The following is a 14,819-nucleotide window of genomic DNA, read 5'->3' on the forward strand; positions in this document are numbered from 1 at the left end:
CTTCCCCCATTCTTTCCCCTCCTAGTTCATGTACCCAGTGGCAGAGGAGCTGGGTGGGTAAGATATGTGGCTCTGCTAAAATGAAACTGACAGCAAGGCTGTCTGCAACACAACTGAATTTCAAAGCCATTCTTGCCAATAATGAAATGACTCTAAAACAGAACGTAATCAGTAACTCACATTGTAAGGCAAGTCTAATTGCTATGAAGAGGGGGGATGAAATGGGTTCTGGAAAAGGTTCCACTGATGTATTTCGCATTGAGTTTGGTGAGGTCACAAGATAATGGGACATCCATGCTCAAGTGTCATATAAATCAATCTTCAGAACATCTTCAATCTTTGTTTAATGGTAAAGGAGAGCAATGTTGCTTCCTTCAAAGCATCAGAAAACTTTGCGAGGTTTCAGTCTTTGGTTTTCTGTCTTCTCCCAAAAGGAAAGTGATGTTAAACCTGGTGACAGCCTCATGAGCTGCATCCAAGGGTACTAAAGGAACCTGCAGATGTAATCTCAAAGCCTTTGTCTATCATCTTTGATAAATCTTGGAGAATAGGTGAGGTCCCTACAGACTGGAGGCGGGCAAATGTTGTCCCCATCTTCAGAGAGGGGAAAAAGGAAGACTCAGGGATTGACTGGTGAGCTGACAATGATACCCGGGAGGGTCCTAGAACAGATAATTCAACAGTCGGTCTGTAAGAATTTAGAAAAGGATGCTGTGATTATGAAGACCCAACATGGGTTTCTCAAAAATAAGTCGTGCCATACCAATCTGATTTCTTTATTTAATCGAATTACAATTTTGGTGGATCAGGGAAATGCTGTGAACATAGTGTATCTTGATTTCAGTAGGGCTTTTGACAAACTCCCCCATAATATTATTGTGAGGAGGCTGGTAAAATGTGGGTTGAATGAGGTAACTGTTAAGTGGATTTGTAGCTGGTTGACTGACTGGAAAAATGTGACAAATAGGGTGCCACAGGGTTCTGTCCTGGGCCTGCCGTTGGTCAACATCTTTATAAATGACTTAAAGGAATTGAGGGGATGCACATCAAATTTGCAGTTGACACCAAACTGGGAGGGGTCGCTAATGTCACAGAAGACAGAATCAGAATTCAAAATGACCTTAACAGATTGGAGAACTGGGTCCAAGCTAACAAAATGAATTTCAATAGGGACAAATGTAAGGTTCTACACTTAGACAGGAAGAACCAGATGCACAAATATAGGATGGGGGACACCTGGCTTACTAGCGGGACATGTGAAAGGGATCTAGGGTCTTGGTGGACCACAAGCTTAACATGAGTCAACTGTGTGATGCAGCAGGGGAGAAAAGCTATAACGCTATTCTAGGCTGCATCAGCAGAAATATTCTGTCCAGATCAAGGGAAGTAACACTCTATTTTGCCTTGGTCAGACTGGAATACCATGTCCAATTTGGGCACCACAATTTAAGAAGGATGGTGACAAGTTGGAACGTGTGCAGAGGAGGGCAATCAAGATGATCAAGGGTCTAGAAACTAAGCCTTATGAGGAATTGTTAAAATAGCTGGGTATGTTAGGCCAGAAAAGGGGAGATGGAGAGGAGATATGGTAGCCATCTTCAAATATCTTAAGGGCTGTCACCTGGAAGAGGGAACGTGCTTGTTTTATCCTGCTCTGGAGGGTAGGATTTGAACCAATGGCTTCAACTTACAAGAAAGGAGATTCCGACTAAACATTCGGAAAAACTTTCTGACAGTAAGACCTGTTTGGCAGTGGAACAGATCCCCCACAAGAGGTGGTGGACTCTCCTTCTTTGGAGGTTTTGAAGCAGAGGTTGGATGGCCATCTGTCATGGATGCTTTAGCTGAGATTCCTGCATTGCAGGGGGTTGGACTAGATTATCCTTGAGGTTCCTTCCAACTCTAAGATTCTATGATTCTATGAACTGGCTGTGAATGATCAGGAACAAGACCTTGGGCTCATAGTGGATAACTGAATGAAAATGTGAACCCCGCAGCTGTGAAAAGGACAAATTCCATTAAAGGGATTATTAGGAAAGAGGCTGGAAATAAAACTGCCAATAGCTTAATGCCATTATACAAATCTCTGTTGCAACTGCAGTGGAAATGTTTCGTGCAGGTATCCCAGAAGGAACTAGTTGGCCACTTTGAGAACAAGATGCTAGAGTAAATAGCCCTTTGTTTTGATCCTTATGATGTTATATTCTTACTGTATATACTACAGCAATAGAGAGACAAGAAGACCCTCCCTGTTTGTCTAGTTGTAAGTTGTTTTAACTGATATTCATCTTGTATTTTTAAATTATGACCTGTTCTGGGACCTCATGGTGAACGCTGGTTACGGAATCTAAGAATAATAATTGTTCCTACAGTGCCCCTGACATAGTCCTGTTTGCAGCTCTGCTATTGGCGCCTGCTATCATTGCCAGGTAAACCTTCCAATACCTAGGTGAAGGTAAAGGGACCCCTGACCATTAGGTCCAGTCATGACTGACTCTGGGGTTGTGGCGCTCATCTCACTTTACTGGCCGAGGGAGCCGGCATACAGCTTTCGGGTCATGTGGCCAGCATGACTAAGCCACTTCTGGCGAACCAGATCAGCACCCAGAAACGCCGTTTACCTTTCCGCCGGAGTGGTACCTATTTATCTACTTGCACTTGATGTGCTTTCGAACTGCTAGGTGGGCAGGAGCAGGGACAGAGCAACGGGAGCTCACCCCGTTGTGGGATTCGAACCGCCGACCTTCTGATCGGCAAGTCCTAGGCTCTGTGGTTTAACCCACAGCACCACCCACGTCTCTACCTGTTGTTAAATGTAGGATCTAGTGAGCCTGCTCTCATAGAATCATGAAATCATAGAATATGGCTGGGGATGGGCTATGACTCACTAACAAAGCATATTGCTTTGCATGACAAAGCTCCCAATTCCAAGTGATGGAGTGCAGCAGGGTCAGTTGGGGTGAAGTACTACTGATTATTCCACAGCAGGGATTATGATGTCATCTCCTGGGGCGCTTTAAGACAATCCTCTGCATAGCAAATAAATAACCATTTCCCAGAGAGAAACCCACCTAGTCATCTAAGATAAGCAGAGGAAGAGGGAGGTTGCATTAACATGCAATGCTAAGGATAATTACATTTGATATTTTGAAAAATCCACTAAGTCTGTATATTATAATTGACCAGCCATGTCACAAGAGAGTGAGCAAATCTGTGAGTCCACCAGAACATTCCATCAGGCCAGATGTTAAGGAAAGCAGAAGTGGGGTGAATGAGGTGGGGAAAGCTGCCTTGGTACCAAAGCTATAACACCTGCACTGGTTAAAAAAATCATATTTGCTGCGCAGTCTTGGAAGGCTGTGGGGGTTGTCACCACCCTGGGTTCAATTGTGTGGAATGCTCTCCCCAGGGAAACATGCCTGGTGCCTTCACTGTCAGTTTTCAACCGCAAGGCTTCACCCAGGCTTTTAGTTGTTAATTTGGATCACACCTTGGTATGATGGCAGTCTTTTCTATGGTGCTCATCTTTTAGGGAGCAGAGAGGCCTGCAATGCATCACTATCATCTTCTAATATTAAAGGTAAAGGTACCCCTGCCCTTTTCGGGCCAGTCTTGACAGACTCTAGGGTTGTGCGCCCATCTCACTTTGTAGGCTTAGGCCCTTTACTTTGCCAGAGGATTGCTTACCCGCGTCCCCAGGACCGAGAAGAGAATAAAAAATTCCAGGAAAGTTTCTTCTTTGGAGAAAAGAGTTTTATTGCAAATCTGTGCACAGAGACAGCCAGCAGAATATAGTTTCTGAAATCTGACTGTAAAGCAATACGCATCTGCAAGCCTTCTTATACTTTAGAGTATTTACCCACCTCCCAGACCTCCCCCCAAAACTTCCCCAATCAGCTGGCAAGTTTTCAACTTATTCCTTATATGGCACATCTATATTTGCTGGCTAAGGCTGCTAGCTAAGCACTTCCTCTGCTGGTTAAGCATTTTGTCTGCTCAGTAAGCACCCCCTCCCACCTCCTTGTACACGTGTCTTCTTTTGCTAGCTAAGCATTACTTAAAGCAGAAGCAAAGCAGGAAACATCTTGCTAGTGGTTTTTAGTTGACAGCAGTTTTTGGCTAGGCAAGGAACGACCTTCTGACCTGTAGCTAACATCAGCAGTTTCAGATAGCTGGTTAGACAGGAAACGGCCTCCTGACCTGTCTGATTTAGACTTTGCAAATAACTGCATTTTTGAGTTTGAGCTTGTGTAACCATCCTAGCAGAGTGCCGGAATTTACTATGTGTAGATAATATTAATGATTAACCGTTCCCCTCTCCCTTCACTCCCTCCTCTTCTTCTGAACAACCTAATACTTAGGTTCGTTCTGGGGTATGGGCCTATACTCCCTCATCACAGCGATGACTGTGGGTCCTAGCTTCCGTGACAGGAGTCTTTGCATCATTTGCTGCAAGCATTGCAATAAGCAGGGGATACAGAGGCAAAGAAGCAAAAGGATTAATAGCGGTCCTGCTAATAATACTATAACATTCCTGAGCCAACTGCCATCAGGGAGCCAGGAATACATCCAACCCCATGCATCACTCCCTGTGGCTTTCAGCGGGTTTTCAGCTATCATTGTTTCCATGTGGTTGATGGTGGCTGAAATATTTGCTGACTGGTCTGAAATGTACATGCAGCAATGGGAATGAATTAAGGCACAAACTCCGCCCTTAGAGGCAAGGACTACATCCAAAGCGTAACGATTTTGAAGGACTACCTCCCTTATCTCTGACATTTCCTTATTAATTGCCTTCAAGGCCGAGATGGTGGAGTTAAACAAAGCCTCGGTCCAGTTTGCCAATCTATGCAGATCCCGGTAATTCATGGCTACACCCAAAGGGGGTAGAAGGGACCTAGAGATGGCTGTGCCGGTATACTGGTTAATAGGTGATTTTGCGTCCCTTTTGTTACGCAGACGGACTGTTGGGAGCTTATCCATCTTATACACCAGGGGTACGACTACTCCTAAAGTACAGGTTCCAGAAAAGGCAGAGGGGATTTCTTTGTAGGCTCTTGTGCCGCAGAGCAACCACAAATCAGACTGGAGCAGGCAGTTAGATCTGCTGCGCGCCGTCATCCAGGTAAACCAAGTATAAAAATCGACACACATAGCATCATAAATGGAAGTACCTTTTTGGAAGCAGGAAGATCCATTAATATACTCATAAGTCCAATTGCAATATGGATAGTGACCTAAAAAATTGCTGCTGTTATGATTGAAACGGAGACAACGAGGTGCCTGTTCCATGAGTGACAGAAACACTGGGGGTGAATAGGTGCGACCATCTGACATAAGATTACTAATTCTAAATGACTCATTTATTGGAATACTATGCAGTAGTATGCCAGGCTTCTTAAATTGAGGAGGGATATGCATACAAACCCAACATTCAGAAAGATTAAGCATAGAAGAGAAACGATCTATATCTCTAACATAGGTATTATTACTCCAAATCTGATGATAGGGCTCTGACCGGCCGGTTTTCCGTATATGTGAGTCATCTCCCAGACCCAACCCAAGTAGGGCTAGTACCAGAAGGGTCAAGGGGATGGGGGCTGGTTGTTCCCTCCCACAAAATCGGTGACGCTCATGCCAGCAAAAGAAAACACACATCCATATGACAAGAGCGGTTGAGATAACCCCTATCCACCAAAACCAATATCTCCAGGGTTCCTCCCACCAATATTCAGGGGGTGTGCTCATTGTTGAAGAGCTCACTGATATTTGTGCCCGACTATCTGTTGAGCCTCAAGGATGAGAGTCCACTGGTGAGCTGATGCTCCCACTACGTGGGTCAACTTTTCTGCTAACCCTGATGGGTGGATTGAACCACTTGTTTAGCAATTTCAATGCACACCTGGTTAAGGCTCCCACCCCTGCAATACTTGCATTAAGATAGGTTCCGTCCCATCTATCGCCTGGATTAAGAGTAGGACCTGGTCTATCAAATGAGGTTGGTACAATGCTCTACCTCCCAGATAACAGTTGATTACCCTCCCACAACAGCAAAAGCGGTCCAGAACTCGATAGATTTCGAGCGTCTCTGCAACTTCCCGTATGAGCACTATCCACACTTGCTGGACAGTGGTGTGGGAGAGGAGCCACAACGGGGCAGTGGGGTGTTTCAATACGGCTATCTCATCAATCCCCAGTTTCCAATAGCCAAAGAGCACGCCATCTCTTACCACCGGCAAGACGAACCAGTCGTAGCAGAGGCTAGCAGGCCAATAAGGGCGGTATGGCTCAGTGGGGTCAGGGCTGTGGGACATAGAGCAGATAACAAAAAGAAAAGAGAAAGTCCTTATGGAAATATTAAATGTCCTGGTGAACTTCCTGGATTAGTCCCGGCACGGAGTTGGGGACGCTGCCCGCGGGCGCCCTTCCCATCCAATTCTTCAGCTGTGCGTTGAGATATCAGCTTCCGGTGTGATATCAGCAGAGCGGTCGTCTGCCAGGCGTCTGGAGATGGTCAGCCGAAGGGAGTTCTCTGGATCTGGAGTTACTGTCCAATCCGAGATGGCTTTCTTCACTCGAGTATGGTGGACCCACGGGGTGATGCCGGCAACCTTCACAGCAGTAGGAGTAGAGAGTAGCACGGTGTATGGTCCCCTCCAGCAGGGCTGTAGGGGGGCTCGCTGCCAGTCTTTCACCCACACTTCGTCACCTGGCTCGAACTGATGGAACGGTTCAGTTAACACACATGGGGTGCGAGCCTGGGTCCACCTGTTGAGATAAGAAAGAACTCGGGAGAGTGACTGTACATAATTATTCAGTTGCACATCTTGGCTAACATACGGATTTAACATTCTAACATATGGGACTGGTCTCCCAAACAGAACTTCAAAAGGTGACAAGTGGGTCCGTTTTGACGGAAGACTGCGGACCCTGAGTAATGCCAAGGGCAACATGGCCACCCAATTAGACCCGGTTTCCTGTGTCAGCTTGGACAGCTGATTCTTTAGAGTTCTGTTCATTCTCTCTACTTTTCCAGAACTCTGGGGTCTATAAGCAGTATGCAGCTTCCAGTTGATCTGGAGCGCTTTTGCCAGCCCCTGTAGGACTGCATGAACAAATGCTGGTCCATTATCAGATCCTATGGACCTTGGCAATCCATAGCGAGGGATGATTTCCCTAAGCAGGCACCTGGTTACTTCAAATGCCTTTTCAGTCTTTGTGGGCCATGCTTCGACCCATCCGGTGTAGGTGCACACTGCTACCAGCAGGTAGCGGTGCAGTCCACAACGGGGTAATTCAGTAAAGTCCACGACAAGATCTTCCATAGGTGCCGTTCCACTGTGCTGAATTCCTGGGGGAGCCAGTGGTCCGGCTCTGGGATTATTCTTTTGACACAGCAGGCATTTTCTGGAAATCTGGGCTGCCAGTTGGTAGAGGTGGGCTATATAGAAGCATTTTTCCAGCTGCTTGGTTGTAGCATCGGGTCCTATGTGGGTTGAATCATGGTACCTCTGAATTATTTGCCGCGAAAGAGACTCTGGAATCCATATCCTGTCATCAGGGGTAAGGTACCATCCTTCTTTGGTCAATGTCAGTTCCTGGGCGTCTGCAGTGTCCCTTTCCTGCTTCGTGTAAGCTGGCTTGTCAGCGGTGCTTAAAATCTCTTCTGGGACCAGTGCTCCAATGATTGGAGCTGGGGCCAGTTCCCGGGCTGCTTCCTTGGCCACTTTGTCTGCCAATCGATTTCCTCTGGCCACTTCCCCTGGTCCAGTTGTGTGTCCATAACAATGGATAACCGCTACTGCTTCGGGCTCCCATACAGCATCCAGAAGGTTCAACAAGGCTTGTGGGTGGGCCACCTGGCTTCCTCTGGAGGTAAGCAAACCTCTCTCTTTCCATAAGGCTCCATGGGCGTGTAAGGTCAGGAATGCATACTTAGAATCAGTATAGATGTTTATCTTCTGTCCCTTTGCCAGGCTCAGGGCTCTGGTAAGTGCAGTTAGTTCTGCCAGCTGGGCCGATGTTCCAGGCGGGAGTGACTTTGCTTCGACCACCTGGTCGTCCAGGGCTACCACTGCATAGCCTGCTTTTCGCTGCCCAGCCTCGACAAAGCTGCTTCCATCCACAAACCATGAAAGCCAGTGGGGGTCTGCTTCGTCTTTGAGATCAGGCCTGCTGGAATATACTTCGTCCATTACTTCAATGCAGTCGTGCGTCTGCTCCTCACCTTCTCCTACCGGCAACAGGGTAGCTGGGTTGAGGGCGGTGGTGACCTGGAACTTCAAACGTGGGTGCAACAATAACATCTGGCACTTTCTCATTTTTGCTTGGGAGAGGAAATAGGTGCCCTTCATGTCAAGCAGAGCTGGGACTGCATGCGGGGTCACACAAACAGTGTCTTGGCCAAAAGTAAATTTGTCTGCTTTGTTCAATAGGGTGGCTACTGCCACAACTGCTCTCATGCACGGCGGTAAGCCTTGTTCTGTAGGCGTCAGGCGCTCAGATAGGTATGCCACGGGCTGCTGCCAACTTCCCAATTTTTGGCATAGCACTCCCTTTGCTGTTCCCTGGTCTTCATCCACAAACAGGGAGAAAGGCTTTTCAGGATTTGGGATGCCCAGCGCTGGTGCCTGCTGCAATGCCCTTTTCAGATCCTTGAAGGCCTGTTGTTGCTCTTCCTTCCACACAAAGGGGTCCTTTTCAGTTCCTCTGGTTGATTCATGCAGAGGCTTGGCAATTGTGCTGTAGTTTGGTATCCATATTCTACAGAATCCTGCCGAGCCCAAAAAACCACGAAGTTCCCTGCGATTCTTTGGCTCTGGAATCTGGATGATGGCTTGCTTCCTTTCTTCCCTTAGGGTCCGTCGCTGATGGGATATATCAAATCCAAGGTATTTTACGATGGGTTGGCATATTTGGGCCTTTTTCTTAGATACTCGGTATCCTGCTTCAGCCAGATGATTTAACAAGTCCTTGGTGGCTTCCATACACGTGTCCTCGTCTGAACAGGCCAAAAGAAGGTCATCTGCGTACTGCAACAGAATCCTGTGTGGGCTGGTGGGGAAGCTAGACAGGTCCGAGGCCAATGCAACCCCAAAAAGGGTTGGAGAATTCTTGAAGCCTTGTGGAAGCCTTGTCCACGTATATTGCACCTTGGTGCCTGTTCCTGGATCCATCCATTGAAATGCAAACAGGGGCTGACTTTCCTCTGCCAGACGGCAGCAGAAGAATGCATCCTTCAAGTCCAGTACCGTGAAATAGCAGGCAGTAGGAGGTATTAAACTCAACAGCGTGTAAGGATTGGGCACATTGGGGTGGAGGGTTTCCACGGCTTGGTTAACTAATCTAAGGTCTTGGACCGGGCGATACGAGTTATCTTCCTTCTTCACCGGCAAGAGTGGGGTGTTCCACTGAGATTGACACTGCCTCAGGATGCCATGGCGAAGTAACCGTTCCAAATGTACCCATACTCCTTCTGCAGCTCGCCGGGGGATAGGGTACTGGTTCACAGCCACAGGGTTGGCGAACGGTTTGGGCTTGACTATTATAGGTGGGATGTTCTTTGCCATTCCGGGCGGGTTGCCTTCTGCCCATACACCAGGGTTAACCTTTTGCAGGAGGTCTTCTGGGATAATCCCCTCCTCTTCTTTTACCATCATTAAGCGCCAGTGTTCCCTTAAGGGTACCTCTAAGGAGAACTCGCCTGCTTGCCCTGTAGTCATTGTCACTTCTCCTGTCGGTTGAAAGGAAATCTGGGCTTGCAATTTTGATAGCAGGTCTCGGCCCAATAATGGGATGGGACACTCTGGTATATATAAAAACTTGTGTTGGACTACTTGGCCGCCCAGGCGACAGGCAACAGATTGCAAGAAGGGGGCTCTTTGTGATTTCCCTGTGGCTCCTATTATGTTAATTGTTTGCTTGGTGGGCTTGGACACTGGCATGGGCAAGACAGAGTGGGCGGCTCCTGTGTCAACCATAAAGGGGATAGTTTGGTTCCCTGTTTGTATTTTGACCATGGGCTCACGGGAACCTATAGCAGCTGGGCCCGGTCTGTCCTAGTATTCTTCCTCCTCCTTCAGGCTCATCATGCCGGGCTGCCTTTGGGCTGAGGGGTACCAGGGAGGTCCCTGTCCACGTCCTCTACCCCTGCTGGCATTTGTCGATGACCAAGGTCTCAGTTCCTGTCCAGGTCCCCTGGGGGTTGGGCCTGGGGCTCGTTCTCCTCGTCCTCTCCCTCCTAAGTGGGCCTGTGGGCATTCTCCTTTCCAGTGCCCTTCCTGCCGGCAGATGGCGCACTGATTCCTCCCCAGGCGGCCTTGCCCTCCTCCCCGGGCACTTCCTCTTTTCTGAGGGATGGGTGCGGTGGCCTGTAATGCCATCAACTTCTTTGCTTGATACTTCTCCTTTTTCTTTTGTTCCTCTTCTTCCCTCTGATTGTAAGTGGTTTGAGCCAGTTCTAACATCCACTCAAGGGTGTGGCCTATGAACCCCTCGTGTTTTTGAATTTTTCGGCGGACATCGGGCGCTGCCTGAGCTACAAAAGCAGCCTTTACAATAAGGGCGTTGGCAGCCTCATCTGGGTCTACAGGAGTATACTGACGGTAGGCTTCCTTCAGGCGTTCCAGGTAAGCCCCTGGGGCCTCTTCATTCCCCTGCACTACCTCTCTGACCTTCACAAAGTTGGTGGGTTTCCTGGCTGCCCTCCTCATACCATTTAACACGTTCTGGCGGTAGGTAGTGAGGGTTTTCTGGCCATCAGCAGTCTGATAATTCCAATTCGGTGTACTATCAGGGTATCCTATTATAATGTCTGGATCCGGTGTTCCCTGTGCTCTCATGTGTACTCGAGCTTCAACATGGATTCGCCTAGTTTCTTCTGTGGTTAGCAGCGCATCCATCAAATACTGCACATCATCAAAAGTGGGATTATAGGTTTTAAAAATCCCTTCAAACAATTTTATAATTTTAGCTGGGTTCTCCTCAAAGGAAGGATTTTGATTTCTCCAATTACAAACATCTGCACTTGAAAAGGGTATATGCTGGACCGTGTAGGTCCGTGGTGCCTCCGCCCCACCAGGCCCTGGAGGTCCCGGTGGGTCATAAACCCTTCGGAGGGGCATTACTCCGACCCCACCCTTTTTCTGTGCCTCATGGGACTTATGGAAGGCTGCCCTGGTTGCTGCTTCTATCCATTCCTTCTGCCATTTCTTCCCTTGTGTTGAGGAGCATCCTGCTGCAGCCAACACGTGGGGGCTAACATCCACTTTTTCCGCATAGGGTTGTACATACTGTTGCAATCTCAAAGACTGATACTGAGTCCACTCTCTTCCCTTCTTTGCTAACTCAACCAATCCCTTTACAAATTCCTCATCATCCTCTTCTTCCTCTTCTGATTCATCAGCCTTGGGGGGTTCAGGCTGGGGGCTAGCTCCTCCCGGTGCTTGGGGACCTGGGCCTGGGGGAATTGCTAGAGGGGCAGTTGGTGGAGCATAGGGTGGTGGCGGTTTGATGATTCCCCCCTCCTCATCTTCTGGATCTTGTATCACCGGGGGCTTTTCTGCCTTCCCTGCCGGTCGAACTGTACAAATTGTATTTCGTGGGGCGTCGCCTTGGCAGGCTTTCAACCACGGTGGATTCTTTTCTACATTGATTTTCCAAGTAGAAATGTAAGGGATTTGGTCGGGGTGGACATTCAATATGTTCTGATATAATGGGCTGATTAGTTGCAAATCAAAGCTTCCTCCTGATGGCCAATTAGTTTGTGCGGGCCAGTCAACTTCACATAATGTCCTCATTCTCTGTTTTCGCAATTTGATTCCCCAATCATCATGCTTTGTGGCCGCTTTCCAGTTCTTTAAAAAACATTCCAGAGGGCTACATTGGCTTGCCCCAGACCCCATTTTTCAGATACTCTGCACCTAATCCGATTGTAAATTCTTTCACACTCCACACGATACAGATTGTGATCTGCCGAGGTCTCCCTGACAGAAAATGCACAACCCTGCAATCGCTCGGCCAAGGGGAACGCTGAGCCCCGACCCACACTTGACAATTCAGTCACTAGAGTATCTTGACATGCACCACACAACATACAAAACACACCAATATAATTCCAACATGTAACACACCAAACACATCAAAATAATTTTCCCTCTGTTTCCCTTTTACCCAACCTTACTGGCGGCACACTACTGCAATCAGCCAGTTCTCCCCTCTGTTTCCCTTATACCCAACCTTACTGGCGGCCCTCTGCACAACCAGGTGAGGCTTGATCAGACCTCGCCCCCCCTTTTCCTTGGGGGCCCACGCCCTTTCCCTTGGGCTTACCGTTTTCCGCTGCGGATTCCCTCCTGGCCAGTCCTCTTTCCTCCCTCGACCGAGGTCCCTACTCAGGAGCGGTGTGGCCGGTTTCCCCCACAAATCTGTAGGGTGCGCGCTGAAGCCTGCAACCTCCGGTCCGAGCTGTTCACCTGGTCGAGCCTGGCTCTTCCCGGCCCCCCCTGGGGTGGGGCAATTTCCCGGCCAACGCACCAAGCTGTAGGCTTAGGCCCTTTACTTTGCCAGAGGATTGCTTACCCGCGTCCCCAGGACCGAGAAGAGAATAAAAAATTCCAGGAAAGTTTCTTCTTTGGAGAAAAGAGTTTTATTGCAAATCTGTGCACAGAGACAGCCAGCAGAATATAGTTTCTGAAATCTGACTGTAAAGCAATACGCATCTGCAAGCCTTCTTATACTTTAGAGTATTTACCCACCTCCCAGACCTCCCCCCAAAACTTCCCCAATCAGCTGGCAAGTTTTCAACTTATTCCTTATATGGCACATCTATATTTGCTGGCTAAGGCTGCTAGCTAAGCACTTCCTCTGCTGGTTAAGCATTTTGTCTGCTCAGTAAGCACCCCCTCCCACCTCCTTGTACACGTGTCTTCTTTTGCTAGCTAAGCATTACTTAAAGCAGAAGCAAAGCAGGAAACATCTTGCTAGTGGTTTTTAGTTGACAGCAGTTTTTGGCTAGGCAAGGAACGACCTTCTGACCTGTAGCTAACATCAGCAGTTTCAGATAGCTGGTTAGACAGGAAACGGCCTCCTGACCTGTCTGATTTAGACTTTGCAAATAACTGCATTTTTGAGTTTGAGCTTGTGTAACCATCCTAGCAGAGTGCCGGAATTTACTATGTGTAGATAATATTAATGATTAACCGTTCCCCTCTCCCTTCAACTTAAGAGGCCGGGGGCCAGCGCTGTCCGAAGACACTTCCGGGTCACGTGGCCAGCGTGACAAGCTGCATCTGGCAAGCCAGCGCAGCACACGGAAACGCCGTTTACCTTCCCGCTAGTAAGCGGTCCCTATTTATCTACTTGCACCTGGGGGTGCTTTCGAACTGCTAGGTTGGCAGGCGCTGGGACCGAGCGACGGGAGCGCACCCCGCCGTGGGGATTCAAACCGCCGACCTGACGATCGGCAAGTCCTAAGCGCTGAGGTTTTACCCACAGCGCCACCCGCGTCCCTTCTAATATTACAAAGTAGCAAATCAATATTCAAGGTATTTTATAGTGTGCAAGATGATAAGTTCTGCCCCAAAGAGCTTACAATCTAATATTTGACACAAACAGAGGCCATGGATGGCATGCATCACAGTCCCATACTTTGCGGGGGGGGGGGGATTCTACCAGCTTCTGGCTTGTATGCTATGGTGTGGCAAACTTACCCGTTAATCTTTGCCTTCATTCCCAGCCAAACACACACTTGCACAAAACCAGCAATAACCTTGGGGAGATGAATGACCTTGAGAGATTGCAAATATATTGCCTGTCATCCCTTAACAGAGCTGCCTCGGGTCCAGAGCTCCTCTCTGCGTTTGCTTGGCTAAGTGCAGGCCCTGAGAATACCGCAGAGACACACGACTCATTACAAGGCACATAGAAAATGTGTGCAATCTGTGGAGAGGCAAGGATGGAGAAAGGAACACAATGACTTAAAGACCTCCCCACCGTGTGTGTCCCCCCCCCCTTTTCTTCTTTTTGTGCATTTCTTGGAAATTTAAAAGGTCGCCAGGAGCTAATGAACCTCGGATAGCAAAGCTGTCTCCTGTTTGTTTGTCATTTTGAGTTTTTCTGGTTGATTAGGATCCAGCCTGGCAGGAAGGTATGAAATAACAAGTGCCTGGGAGTTAAGAGAGGTCACATTTTGTTTCCTGAAAAATGCTGAATTGACTGTGGAGGGGGGAATAGTTTGTCCAGAACACTAAATGGAGTGGGGGGGGGGGAGAGAAAGAAGAGCGAGAAAGTGCAGCAGTGCCACAGAAATAAACACACTGTTCTCTGCCTCTACCTACCCTTTAATAGATCTCTTTACTTATCATTTTTTTAAGCATACCCCTTCTTCAGTAAATCTATTTATTTCTCCCCGTCACCAGCCCCCGGTTACAGAACTCGGTGACTTTGCCACCCAAACAAAAGGGAACTGTGTTAGAAAGTTGGGTTGACTCATTCGATTGGTTAGAAGGTGGGGTTGCACTGCTTAAGCATTGCAGACTACAGTATTTCTGTGTGAGAAGCTTGGCTTTATTTATTCATCTGCCATCCCTTTAACAATAAATCCTCTGGACAACCTACAAAATGCTATTATTATTAACCGTAAAATGTCTTTAAAAAATGCAATGCAAACATAAAATTGAACACGCTAAAGCACCACCAGAATAAAAACAGAAACAAACCCCAGGACAAAGTAAATGGGGTTCCCACTGTCTAAAAAGCACTCAGGCAAGTTCAGGTCCACAGTCATTCGCTCAGCCAAGTGAATAGTTGTGGACAAGTAC

General features: G+C 47.9%; 2 protein-coding genes across 2 annotated transcripts; both read right to left on the reverse strand.

The window, feature by feature from the left end:
* Nucleotides 1-3,720: 3,720 nt before the first annotated feature.
* Nucleotides 3,721-6,043, reverse strand: LOC144326131 (syncytin-1-like). The gene has a single exon (XM_077922268.1). It carries the CDS (start codon nt 5,746-5,748, stop codon nt 4,351-4,353), a length of 1,398 nt encoding a protein of 465 aa, XP_077778394.1. The 5' UTR covers nt 5,749-6,043; the 3' UTR covers nt 3,721-4,350.
* A 389-nt stretch (nt 6,044-6,432) lies between these two features.
* LOC144326209 (uncharacterized) lies at nt 6,433-12,148 on the reverse strand. Its single transcript, XM_077922660.1, has 2 exons — nt 10,085-12,148; nt 6,433-9,967 (listed from the first exon to the last, which is right to left on the reverse strand). The coding sequence occupies exons 1-2, from the start codon at nt 11,901-11,903 to the stop codon at nt 6,441-6,443; spliced, it is 5,346 nt and encodes a 1,781-aa protein (XP_077778786.1). The 5' UTR covers nt 11,904-12,148; the 3' UTR covers nt 6,433-6,440.
* Nucleotides 12,149-14,819: the final 2,671 nt, after the last annotated feature.

Source organism: Podarcis muralis, chromosome Z, assembly GCF_964188315.1.
Source record: "Podarcis muralis chromosome Z, rPodMur119.hap1.1, whole genome shotgun sequence".
In the NCBI taxonomy this organism is placed as follows: domain Eukaryota; kingdom Metazoa; phylum Chordata; class Lepidosauria; order Squamata; family Lacertidae; genus Podarcis; species Podarcis muralis.

Bases quoted from the DNA above. Each gene is read 5' to 3' on its own strand.
- LOC144326209 (XM_077922660.1), bottom strand. From the start codon at position 11,903: ATGGGGTCTGGGGCAAGCCAATGTAGCCCTCTGGAATGTTTTTTAAAG. The intron at 9,968-10,084 runs GCCTGAAGGAGG...TGGTTGACACAG, and splicing joins AAGGCAGCCCGGCATGATGA to GAGCCGCCCACTCTGTCTTG.
- LOC144326131 (XM_077922268.1), bottom strand. From the start codon at position 5,748: ATGAGCACACCCCCTGAATATTGGTGGGAGGAACCCTGGAGATATTGG.